The sequence below is a fragment of the Rhinoraja longicauda genome, chromosome 41 (genome assembly GCF_053455715.1).
Source record: "Rhinoraja longicauda isolate Sanriku21f chromosome 41, sRhiLon1.1, whole genome shotgun sequence".
Lineage (NCBI taxonomy): Eukaryota > Metazoa > Chordata > Chondrichthyes > Rajiformes > Arhynchobatidae > Rhinoraja > Rhinoraja longicauda.
The window spans coordinates 13826987-13838489 of NC_135993.1; the positions used below are offsets into that span (position 1 = coordinate 13826987).

The 11503-nt window shown below is 45.8% G+C and overlaps 1 protein-coding gene across 2 annotated transcripts in view; it reads right to left on the minus strand.

Moving 5' to 3' along the window:
- The window catches only part of LOC144611856 (nck-associated protein 1-like), a 136816-nt gene extending 130594 nt beyond the window's left edge, over positions 1–6222 (minus strand). For both annotated transcript variants that reach the window (XM_078431163.1, XM_078431161.1), the window contains exon 1: positions 6060–6222. In XM_078431163.1, coding sequence (XP_078287289.1) covers positions 6060–6155 — 96 coding nt within the window. In that variant the 5' untranslated portion in view covers positions 6156–6222. The remainder of the gene's footprint in view (positions 1–6059) is intronic.
- Between the last annotated feature and the right edge of the window lie 5281 nt (positions 6223–11503).

Below are 11503 nucleotides of genomic sequence, written 5' to 3' on the forward strand. Positions count from 1 at the left end.
GAATGCTCTGGTACTCCTGTTGGTCTAGGATCACCATGCCACGAGGGCGGGTCTGTGTGTGAGACCTGGCTTTGAAGCATGCTCGCTCGCTACGATCAGTCATGGACACACAGCACGCAAACAAGCCCTTGGCCCAACTCATCCATGCTGATCATGAAGCCTCACCAGACACAGGCCTGCAGTCCAACAAACAACTTTTCACACTAAAAGCCATAAAATCATAAAAACAGTCCTTGCCTCTTCAAATACAAGTATATACACTTTCTCAGAATCCAGTAACATGCCTACCACAGATGTTCGGCTCACTGGCCTGTAGTTCTCAGCCTTTTCCTTGTAGCCCTTCTTAAATAGAGGCACAACATTAGCCACCCACCTGCCTCGGCATCTCAGCCTTGGCAATTGTTCAATAAATACCACCATCAGGACCCCGAGAATTGTGGCCTAGTTTTCCACAGAAAAGTCATGTCATAAGGAATAGGAATAGAATTAGGCCATTCGGCCCATCCAGTCTACTCCACCATTCAATCATGGCTGATCTATCTCTCCCTCCTAACCCCATTCTCCTGCCTTCTCCCCATTACCTCTGACACATACATATTCCATATGAATAGCATCCTGGTCAGGATCAAACAAGGTGCTGGGAGGCAGCAACTCTACTGATGCGCCATGATCAGGTCCCAGTGATTTATCGACATTTATGTATTTAAAAACCACCAGTAGCTTCACTTCTGCAGTGCGTTTTCTCTTCAGGACATCACTATTAATTTCCCGAGTTCCCTTGTATACAGTATTTCTTCACAGCAAACACTGATGAGAAATATTCAAAAACATCTCATAGAAACATATAAAATAGGTGCAGGAGGAGGCCATTCAGCCCTTCAAGCCAGCACCGTCATTCATTGTGATCATGGCTGATCGTCCCCAATCAATAACCCGTGCCTGCCTTCTCCCCATATCCTTTGATTCCACTAGCCCCTTGAGCTCTATCTAACTGTCTCTTAAATCCATCCAGTGATTTGGCTTCCACTGCCCTCTGTGGCAGAGAATTCCACAAATTCACAACTCTCTGGGTGAAAAAGTTTTTTCTCACCTCAGTTTTAAATGGCCTCCCCTTTATTCTAAGACTGTGGACCCTGGTTCTGGACTCGCCCAACATTGGGAACATTTTTCCTGCATCTCGCTTGTCCAGTCCTTTTATAATTTTATATGTTTCTATAAGATCCCCTCTCATCCTTCTAAACTTCAGTGAAGCCTAGTCTTTTCAGTCTTTCCTCGGATGTCAGTCCCGCCATCCCAGGGATCAATCTCGTGAACCTATGCTGCACTGCCTCAATTACAAGGATGTCCTTCCTCAAATTAGGAGACCAAAACTGTACACAATACTGCAGAAGAATTTCTTTACTCCTATGCTGAAATCCTCTTGTTATGAAGGCCAACATTCCATTAGCTTTCTTCACTGCCTGCTGTACCTGCATGCCAACTTTCAGCGACTGGTGTACAAGGACACCCAGCTCTCGCTGCACCTCCCCCTTACCTAACCTAACTCCATTGAGATAATAATACATAGACTACGTTGTTGATCTTTACGGGACCCTAATCTCTCCCTCATTACTATTTGGTCTTAATCTGCTTTACTTTATTTGCCTGAGTTATCTCCTTCCCCTTTTTGCTCACTTAATTTCCCTCTCTTCTCACACTGTACTATTACATTCCCCCCCCATATCCCTCAAGAGATTCATGATCCCAGCTGGCTATGCCAGACTTATGGCTCAGAGAATGGTGGCATATGGATCATGTTCAGGCACAGGAGAATAGTTTAACTTGACATCATGGTCAGCACAGACTTTGTGGGTCAAAGGGCCTGTTCCTGTGCTGTACTGTTCTGTTTAATGTTCCTTGACCAGTCCAGAGCCTCAATATCTCTTGTCATCCAGGGTTCCCTACTCCTGCCAGCCTTGTCCTTTACTCCAGCATATATATGCTGCCCTGAACTCTCCTATCCAAAGGTTCATAGCCTCCCACTGACACAGTGACAGACCTATCCCCTCCGGTACTGTACCCCAGTGTTATACCGCAACAGACCGGTCTCTACCAGTACTGTACTCCAGTGTTATACAGCGACAGACCTGTCCCCATCGGTACTAGGCCCCAGTGTTACTCAGTGACAAACCTGTCCCCACCAGCACTGAACACTAGTGTTATTCAGTGACAGACATGTCCCCACCGGTACTGTACCCCAGTATTATACAGTGACAGACCCATCCCCACCGGTACTGCACCACAGTGTTATACAGCGGCAGACCCATCCCCACTAATACTGTACCCCAGTATTATACAGTGACAGACCCATCCTCCCTAGTACTGTACCCCAGTGTTATACAGCGACAGATCCGTCCCTACCAGAACTGTACGTCAGTGTTATGCAGCAACAGACCCATCCCCACTAGTACTGTACCCCAGTATTATACAGTGACAGACCCATCCCCACCGGTACTGCACCACACTGTTATACAACGGCAGACCCATCCCCACTAATACTGTACCCCAGTATTATACAGTGACAGACCCATCCCCACTAATACTGTACCCCAGTATTATACAGTGACAGACCCATCCCCCTAGTACTGTACCCCAGTATTATACAGTGACAGACCCATCCCCACTAATACTGTACCCCAGTGTTATACAACGACAGACTCGTCCCAACTGGTACTGTACCCCAGTATTGTACAGCACCAAACCCATCATAAGGTCGTAAGGAATTGGGGTAGAATTGGACATTCGGCCCATAAAGTCTACTTCACCATTCAATCATGGCTGATCTATCTCTCCCTCCTAACCCCATTCTCCTGCCTTCTACTCATAACCTCTGACAACTGTACTAATCAAGAACCTGTACCAAGAACCTGTACCAACCTGTATCGTCCCCACTGGGACTGAACCACAGTGTTATACAGCGACAGACTCATCCGACCGGTAGAGTACCCCAGTGTTATGCATGACAGACCCGTCCCCACCAGTGCTGTTCCCCAGTGCTGAACAGTGACAGACCCATCCCCATTGGTACCGTACCCCAGTGTTCTACAGTGACAGACTCGTCCCCACCTGTACTGTAGTCCAGTGTTATACAGTGCCAATCCTTTCCCCACCGGTAGTGTACCCCAGTGTTATACAGTGACAAAACTATCCCCACTGGTACTGTACCCCAGTGTTACACAGTGACAGACTCGTCCCCACCGGTACTGTACCCCAGTGTTATACAGCGACGGATCTGTCCATACCGCTATAGTAACGCAGTGTTATGCAGTGACCGACCCATCCCCATTGGTACAGTGTCCCAGTGTTATACAGCCACAGTCCCATCCCCATTGGTACCGTACCCCAGTGTCATACAGCGACAGGCCCATCGCCACAAGTGCTGTACTCCAGTGTTACACAGCGAAAAACCTGTCCCTACCACTATTGAACCCCAGTGTCATACAGCGACAGACCTGTCCCTACCACTATTGTACCCCAGTGTTACACAACAAAAAACCTGTCCCCACCTGTACCGCTCTCCAGTGTTACACAGCGACAGACCTGTCCCTATCAATATTGTACCCCAGTGTTATACAGCGACAGACCCATCCCCACTGGTATTGTGCTGCAGTGAGTGTTACACAGCGACAGACCCGTCCACACTGGTACCGCACTCCAGTGTTATACAGTGACAGATTTGGCTTCACCAGTATTGTTGAGTTTAGGCTCCACTCAGATTCTTGAGCAAAAATCAATTGGAAGGATCCTGTCCTGAACTGTTGTCTCTCCATTCCCTCCACAGATGCTGCCTGACACACTGTTCCTTCAATTTCAAGCATCTCCAGCCTGTTATGTCTCCCCGAGGTCACCTATCCCATCTCTGTGTGCCTGTCACCCACACTTCTATCCCTCTGGCTTACATCTCCCGGTTCCAAGATCACCTCATCCCACCCACATCCACTTCCACCTCCAGCCTCTGTCGTATCTTCCTCTTCCCTCCTCTCCCCATACGTGGATCTATCCACACTTTTTTTGTCTCACCTGTTTCAATCTGTCACCTGTCACCCTCACCCTCACCTCTTCATTTAGCCATCTTCCCTCTGAACCCTCAATCTCGCCTGACTTTGTCCCTTTACCCACTTTGTCCCTTTGTCCCTTTACCCACTTTGTCCCTTTGTCCCTTTACCCACTTTATCTCTTTACCCACTTGTCCCTTGGCCCACTATTTTGTGCTCTGCCCCTCCCGCCTGCCTGGTTCAGGTGTAGGCCCTTGGATCCAGAGCATCCACTCCAAGTGGCTCCAGAGAGGCTGCTGAAAATTTACTTCACATCCTCCCTGCACCCAATCTCAATATTTGTGTTTTTGCATTGACCTCAGTCTAAATATCATTGCTGGGTCATGTCCAAACATCAGATTTGTGGATAGGAAGGGTTGAGAGGGAAATGGGCCAAATGCAGGCAAACTGGACTAGCCTGGTATTCCAACTTGGTTGACATACATAAGATGGGCTAAAGTGCCTGTTTATATGCTGCATAACTACTACTCTGTGACATATCTTTTTTTAAAGTGATACAGCATGGAAACAGGGTAATGTGTAGGAAGGAACTACAGATGCTGGTGTATGCCTCCTCAGGGTCCGAAAAAGGGACTCAACACAAAACATCACCCCTTCCTTCTCTCCAGAGATGCTGAGTTACTCCAGCATTTAGTGTCCAACTTCGATGGAGGCAAGGCATTTGGCCCGTCAAGTCCATGTCAACAATCAATCACCTGATCACACTAGTCCTATGTTTTCCCACTTTCGCATCCACTCCTTACACACGAGGAACAATTTACAGAGACCAATTATCATATAAACCTGCACGTCTTTGGGATGTGGGAGAAAACTGGATCACTTGGACGAATGGCCGCATCTGGAATATTGTGAGCAATTCTGGGCACCATATTTGAGGAAGGATGTGTTGGCTCTGGAGTGGGTCCAGAGGAGGTTTGCAAGAAACATCCCAGGAATGAGTCGGTTAACATGAAGAGGGTTTCTGTACTGTACTGTACTGTACTGTACGGCACTGTACTCGCCTATATTCGCTGGAGTTTAGAAGAATGGGAGGGGACCTCATTGAAACATACAGAATAGTGAAAGGCTTGGATAGAGTGAATGTGGAGAGGATGTTTCCACTAGTGGGAGAATCTAGGACTAGAGATCATAGAATTAAGTGATGTTCTTTTAGAAAGGAGAGGAGGAGAAATGTTTTTAGGTAGAGGGTGGTGAATCTGTGGAAATATTTGCAACAGAAGGCTGTGGAGGCCAAGACAGGATATTTTTAAGGCAGAGATAGATAGATTAGATTCTTGATTAGCATGGGTGTCAGAGCTTATGGGGAGAAGGCAGAAGAATGGGGTTAGGAGGGAGAGATAGATCAGCCATGATTAAATGGTGGAGTAGACTTGATGGGCCGAATGGCCTAATTCTACACCTATCACTTATGACCTTATGAAACCCACACGGTCGTTGGGAGAATGAGCAAACACTGCAAAGATAGCACTGGAGGTCAGGATCTGGTCTCTGGTGCTGTTAGACAACAGCTCTACCTGCTGCCCTTTCTGAGCAAATTCTATCTGATATCACCCCGAATGGTCTGGTTCAAACATCACCTCTACTCGTGGAAATCTTCCAACCTCATCAACTCTTTCATCGATCTGAGCCGCTCAATTAGAACACAACTCGGTCTGTTCTTAACAAACGAATCCAACCTTGGTTATGCTACAAACATCAGATTGACTCCAAGATCACTCTGGTGAATATTCCACACTTTGTTCCCCTGCATTGATTTCTTGCTCTCACTCCCATCAAACACAATTTGCACTTTACTATCAAACTTATATCCTCAGTTATATCCTTTAGACAGTTATATCCTCAGCTTCGCAAGATGACTTCCCTTTAGTGGGTGCTTTAACGGTCTGAGTCATGACATTTAAGATGGTTGCAGCGGAAAATAGGGGAACTGTGACTGAAATGTACTTTCTGAACACATACACTCACCTTTTTAATATTGTAAATCCGGACGAGGACACCTCTCCCTCGATCATTCAGAATGGAAAGTTTTTCAGCAAACTTGTGCTGCAATATTCGAGACATTGTTGCTCCAGAGCAGTCGTTTCAGCCACAGCGAGCAGTCACAGAGACTCCAGAGACTGCGGTGAGTCTTACAATGCTCGCCGGGCCGCCTCCACCTCACGCTCATTGGCGGAGCAGATCGCTTTGCAGAAACGAGAAGTTGCTTGAAGCTTTTGACATGTCGGCTGCTTCTCGAGCAGCTCTGCTCTCACCAGCCACTTCCTTCCTCTTGTCTCCCTCAAACACAGCTGTCACTGACCGCCATCTTACAGCTCGGAGACGCATGTCTGAGCAAACTAGAAAGACAGGCCTGGACAATGAGGCAATGGGCTGGAACAGTGGGCACAGGCCAGGCCTCGACACCAGAGTTCAGGCAGTGAAGAGGAAGACCAGAATGCGGACTGCTGGGCAGATAAAGGCAGCTCACCTAATGGCACAAATGTAACTAGGCACAGTTCAAGCCCAAAGCAATTGCAGCATTATTCAGCATCAATAATAGGATAGGATAGGATAGGATATCTAGGATAGGATATCTTTATTTGTCATCCAAAAAACAATTTTTTTGGACAAAATTTAGTCACCCACAGTCCAACAATAAAAGCAGTAAAATAAGCAAATTACACAACCCCAACCAACACAAAAAAAAGAAACAGCTGGAGAAAGAGCTGGCAGGAGGAGATGGTTCACTAAGGTGATGTCGGCCTCCTTCACGCCCATTTAAATGCCTGAGTTATAGGGTAAGGCTGAGCAGGCTAGTACTTTGTTCATTGGAGTGCAGGAGGCAGAGGGATGATATTATCGAGCTGAATAAAATCATGGGGAATAGATAGGGTGAATGCACAGAGTCCTTTACCCAGGGTAGAGGAATCAAGAACCCGAGGGCATAGGTTTAAGGTGAGAACATAGACCAGTTCATGTGCTGCACTGTTCAATATTCTTAGTACAGAACAAGAACAGGCCCTTCAGTCCCCAATATCTGTGCTGAACATAATGCCAGGACCCATGTTTTATCTACATTCGCATAATACATATCCCTTCATTCCCAGCATATCCATAGGCCTGTCCATAAGCCACTATCGTTTTTGTCTCAACCACCAACCCTGACAACATTCCAGGCACTTCACACCCTCAGTACATCAGCACTGTACATCTGCTTTACCTTTACCTCTCTCACAAAGCTATGCCCTCTAGTGTTTGAACAGGGCAAGATTTAATAGGAATCTGATGGGCAACTTTTTCACTCAAAGGGTGGTGGGTATATGGAACGAGCTACCCGATGAGGTCGCAGAGGCAGGTACAATAACAATATTTAAAATCCATTGGACAGGCACATGGATAGGAATGGTTTACGGAGATATGGGCCAAACGTGGAGAAATTAGACTAGCTTAGATGAGATGAGTAGGGCCAAGGGCCCTGTTTCCATGATGTATGACTCTACCCAACAAAGTTTACCCAACAATGTTAGACATATTACACTCAATCCCCTCATTAGAGAGTCGAGTGTGACTTCCATGGTCATTGTTTTGGGGGATTTTTACAAGGCTAATCTCAGCCGAGAGCTTCCAAAATACAGACAACACGTTACCTGCCCCAGCAGAGAGGAGAGAACACTCGAATATTGTTACACTACAATTAAGTACGCATATCGCTCTGTTGCCCCTGCGGCTCTGGGTCACTCTGATCATTGTTTAGTTCACCTTATTCTGACCTACAGGCAGAAACTAAAATCTGCTAAACTGTGGTCAGAACAATGAAAAGGTGGACGAGTAAGGGAATTGAAAACTTACAGTCCTGCTTTAATTGCACTGATTGGAATGTGTTACATAGATACACAGTCAATAGGTGTAGGAGTAGGCCGTTCGGCCCTTCGATACAGCACTGCCATTCAATGTGATCATGGCTGATCATTCACAATCAGTACCCCATTCCTGCCTTCTCCCCATAATCCCTTCATTCCATTAACCTTAGGAGCTCTGTCTAAATCTCTTTTGAATACATCCAGTGAATCGGCCTCCACTGCCTTCTGAGGCAGAGGATTCCACAAATTCACAACCCTCTGGGTGAAAACGTTTTTTCCTCATCTCAGTTCTAAATGGCTGACCTTTTATTCTTAAACTGTGGCCCCTGGTTCTGGACTCCCTCAACATCGGGAACATGCTTCCTGCATCTCGAGTGTCCAATCCCTTAATACTGTAGTTTTATATGTTTCTACTAGATCCCCTCTCATCCTTCTAAATTCCAGTGAATACAAGCCCAGTCGCTCCATTCTTTCATCATATGACAGTCCCGCCATCCCAGGAGTTAGCCTTGTGAACCTACGCTGCACTCCCTCGATAGCAAGAATGTCCTTCATCAAATTAGGAGACCAAAACTGTTCAGGGAAGCAGTCACAAGCCTCGATGAATATATGTCATATATCAGCTTTTGTGAGGACAGTTGCATTCCTACTAGTTCAGGTTCAACAATGACAAGCCTTGGATTACAGCAGAACGCTGACAGCTCCGCTAGTCTAAAGATGAGGCTTACAGGAGCGGGGATGCAGACCTCTACAGGCAGGCTAGGTACAAGCTGAGAAGAGGAATCAGAGTTGCCAAGGATAGGTACTCTGAGCAGTTAAAGAGCAAGTTCTCAGTTGACGACTCATCTTCAGTGTGGAAGGGCTTGCACAAAATCACTAGCTACAAGAGGAAAAGCCCCCACTCCTTGGACAATCGTCAGCTGACCAATGACCTGAATGAGTTCTATTGCAGGTTTGAAAGGCATAAACATAACCCCTCCCCCAACCACTCCTCCCCAATCACCTCTTCACATCGATTTACAGCCTGACTCCAGTCTGCTCAGCCACCAAGCAAGTCATCTGGATACTGCAGTGCACGTTCAATCAGCTGAGAAAGTTGTTGGCTGCAACCTTACCCCCATTGACGAACTGTACACCTCAAGGGCCAGTAAGCGAGTGGGTATATAATCTCTGACCCCTCTCCACCTGGCCACAAACTCTTTGAAGTCCTTCCCTCTGGGAGGTGACTCTAGACTATCAAAGCTGCCACAGCCAGACATAAAAACAGCTTCTTCCCATGAGCAGTAGCTCTACTCAACAACCAAAAATCTGCAGCCTCGTTTTAATTTGGTACTTTATTTTCACATGTTTAAATTATAATGTTTTATTTTTAATTGTCAGCTGTATATCATGTTTTTACCATGTGTGAGCAAAGCACCAAGTCCAATTCCTTGTATGTATACATACTTGGTCAATAAAATGCAAATTTCCCCAGTGTGGGACAAATATATGTTATTCCGATTTTGATTCTGATTCTGATTCTCATTATCAAGACATATGTAACCAGCTGAGGGCATCAAACTAACACTTGTAACAACCTTAAAGTTGCAGCCTCTGTTTTCCGCCTGTGATCCAATCCAGGGTATTGCGAGATTGTGAGTGCAGTTAAAGAGGAGATGTAATGCTAAGGCTCTCTCAGGCGCATTTGGCTTGCAAATTAGCTTAATGGGGTCTGGTTCAGGGGTATGGTATCAGATGTGAGTGATGTGGCCTGCTATAATTTGGAGTACTCTGAGCAAATTTGAGCCCCTAATCTGAGGAAGGATGTGGTGGCTCGGGAAAGGGTCCAGAGGATGTTTACAAGAATGATTCCAGGAATGAGTGGGTTAGCATATGATGAGTGTTTGATAGCACTGGGCCTGTACTCGCTGTCCCACAAAATGGGTTTTTGTTTTTCTCCAAAGAGAAAAAAGAAAGATATATAAGTAAAAATAAATGAGTTGATTCCATATAAACTGCTGGAATATCAAGGGGCTCTACTCCTCGACCTTCAGGATGAAGACTGGGAACCTTGAATTCCTAAAGCTCATAGAAGATACTGATATAATGATATTAACAGAAACATGGCACTGAAAGGATCCGTTTACTCACTGCCCCTCAGGGTATCATGAAGTCATGGTGTCCTCAGTAATAATTACTAATATACATAAGGGCAGAACTTGGTGTGGTACAAGGGAGAACTAGACAGTCACATCACATCAATAAAACAGGGGAAACCACATATATGGCTGAAACTAGATAAAGGAATTGGAATAACTGAGGTAGATATATATCTATGTGCTGTCAACACCCCCCCCAATGGAATCACCATAGGTTGAGGAGGATCTATTTGAAACTCTCCACACGGAAATCAACCATTTCCAGGCCCAGGGAAATGTGCTACTATGTGGGGACTTGAATGCAAGGACTGGATGTGAACCCGATTTCATTGACCTATAGGGCAACAACCATGTGTTCGGTCAAACCCCCTTGTACGTCACTCCAACCATCACCAACCGGAACAACATTGACTGTGAAATAAACAAAAGTGGCAGAGAGGTAGTGCATCTCTGTCGAGCCTTGGGCCTATATATAGTTAATGGTAGGTTCAGAGGGGACTCGATGGGGAGGTTCACATATTCCTCAGCTCTTGGGTCTAGCGTGGTGGACTATGCAATCCCTGATAAGGACCCGTGCACCATTAGTGCATTCACTGTGAGGCAGCAGTCCTCTCTCTCAGACCATAGACAAATCAACGTGTACCTAAAATTCTCTGCTCACATTAAAGACGTAAAAAAGAAGCCCAGTAAGCTCCATAAACTAAATCAGACATACAGATGGACTCCAGACAGTGGAGATAAATTCATCATGGCCCTGAACTCACCCCATCTCATCAATAAAATATCAAAATTTAAGCCATACCCATATGAGACTACCAGAGATGGTGTAAAGATGGCCATTAATGACATTAATATGATCTTTCACAAGGCAGCTATCAAAGCTGACCTTGTAAAACAGAAGAGAAAAATCATCAAAAAACACAACCATGAAAAATGGTTTGACCACAAAGTGCAAAAATGTCAGAAAACATCAGAGGAAAATATCAAATCAAAAACACCACCTACCAAACAACTCAGACTTACGTATTAGATATAATGAAACCCTTAAAATATATAAACACACTATTAGGAACAAAACACAAAACTACACCCATAAAAGACTTGAAGAAATTGAAAACTCCATAAATCAAAACAAATTGTGGGATATGTGGAATAACCTGGGCACAACAAAACCACAGACCTGTGTGATCTCCTAGACAAGTTTCGATCGCCTAGCTTGGGGTCCGAGAGGAATTTCCCGGATTTTTTTCCCAAATTGGCCTGGGTTTTTATCCGGTTTTTCGCCTCTCCCAGGAGATCACACAGTTCTTTTGGGTGGGCGGTTGGAGCGGTTGGAGCAGCGGCCGGGCGGTAGGTTTGGAAACCGAGCACGGGGCTTTGTTTTCACAGAGGCCCAGGAGCGGTTGGAATGGTTGGAGTAGCGTCCGGGCGG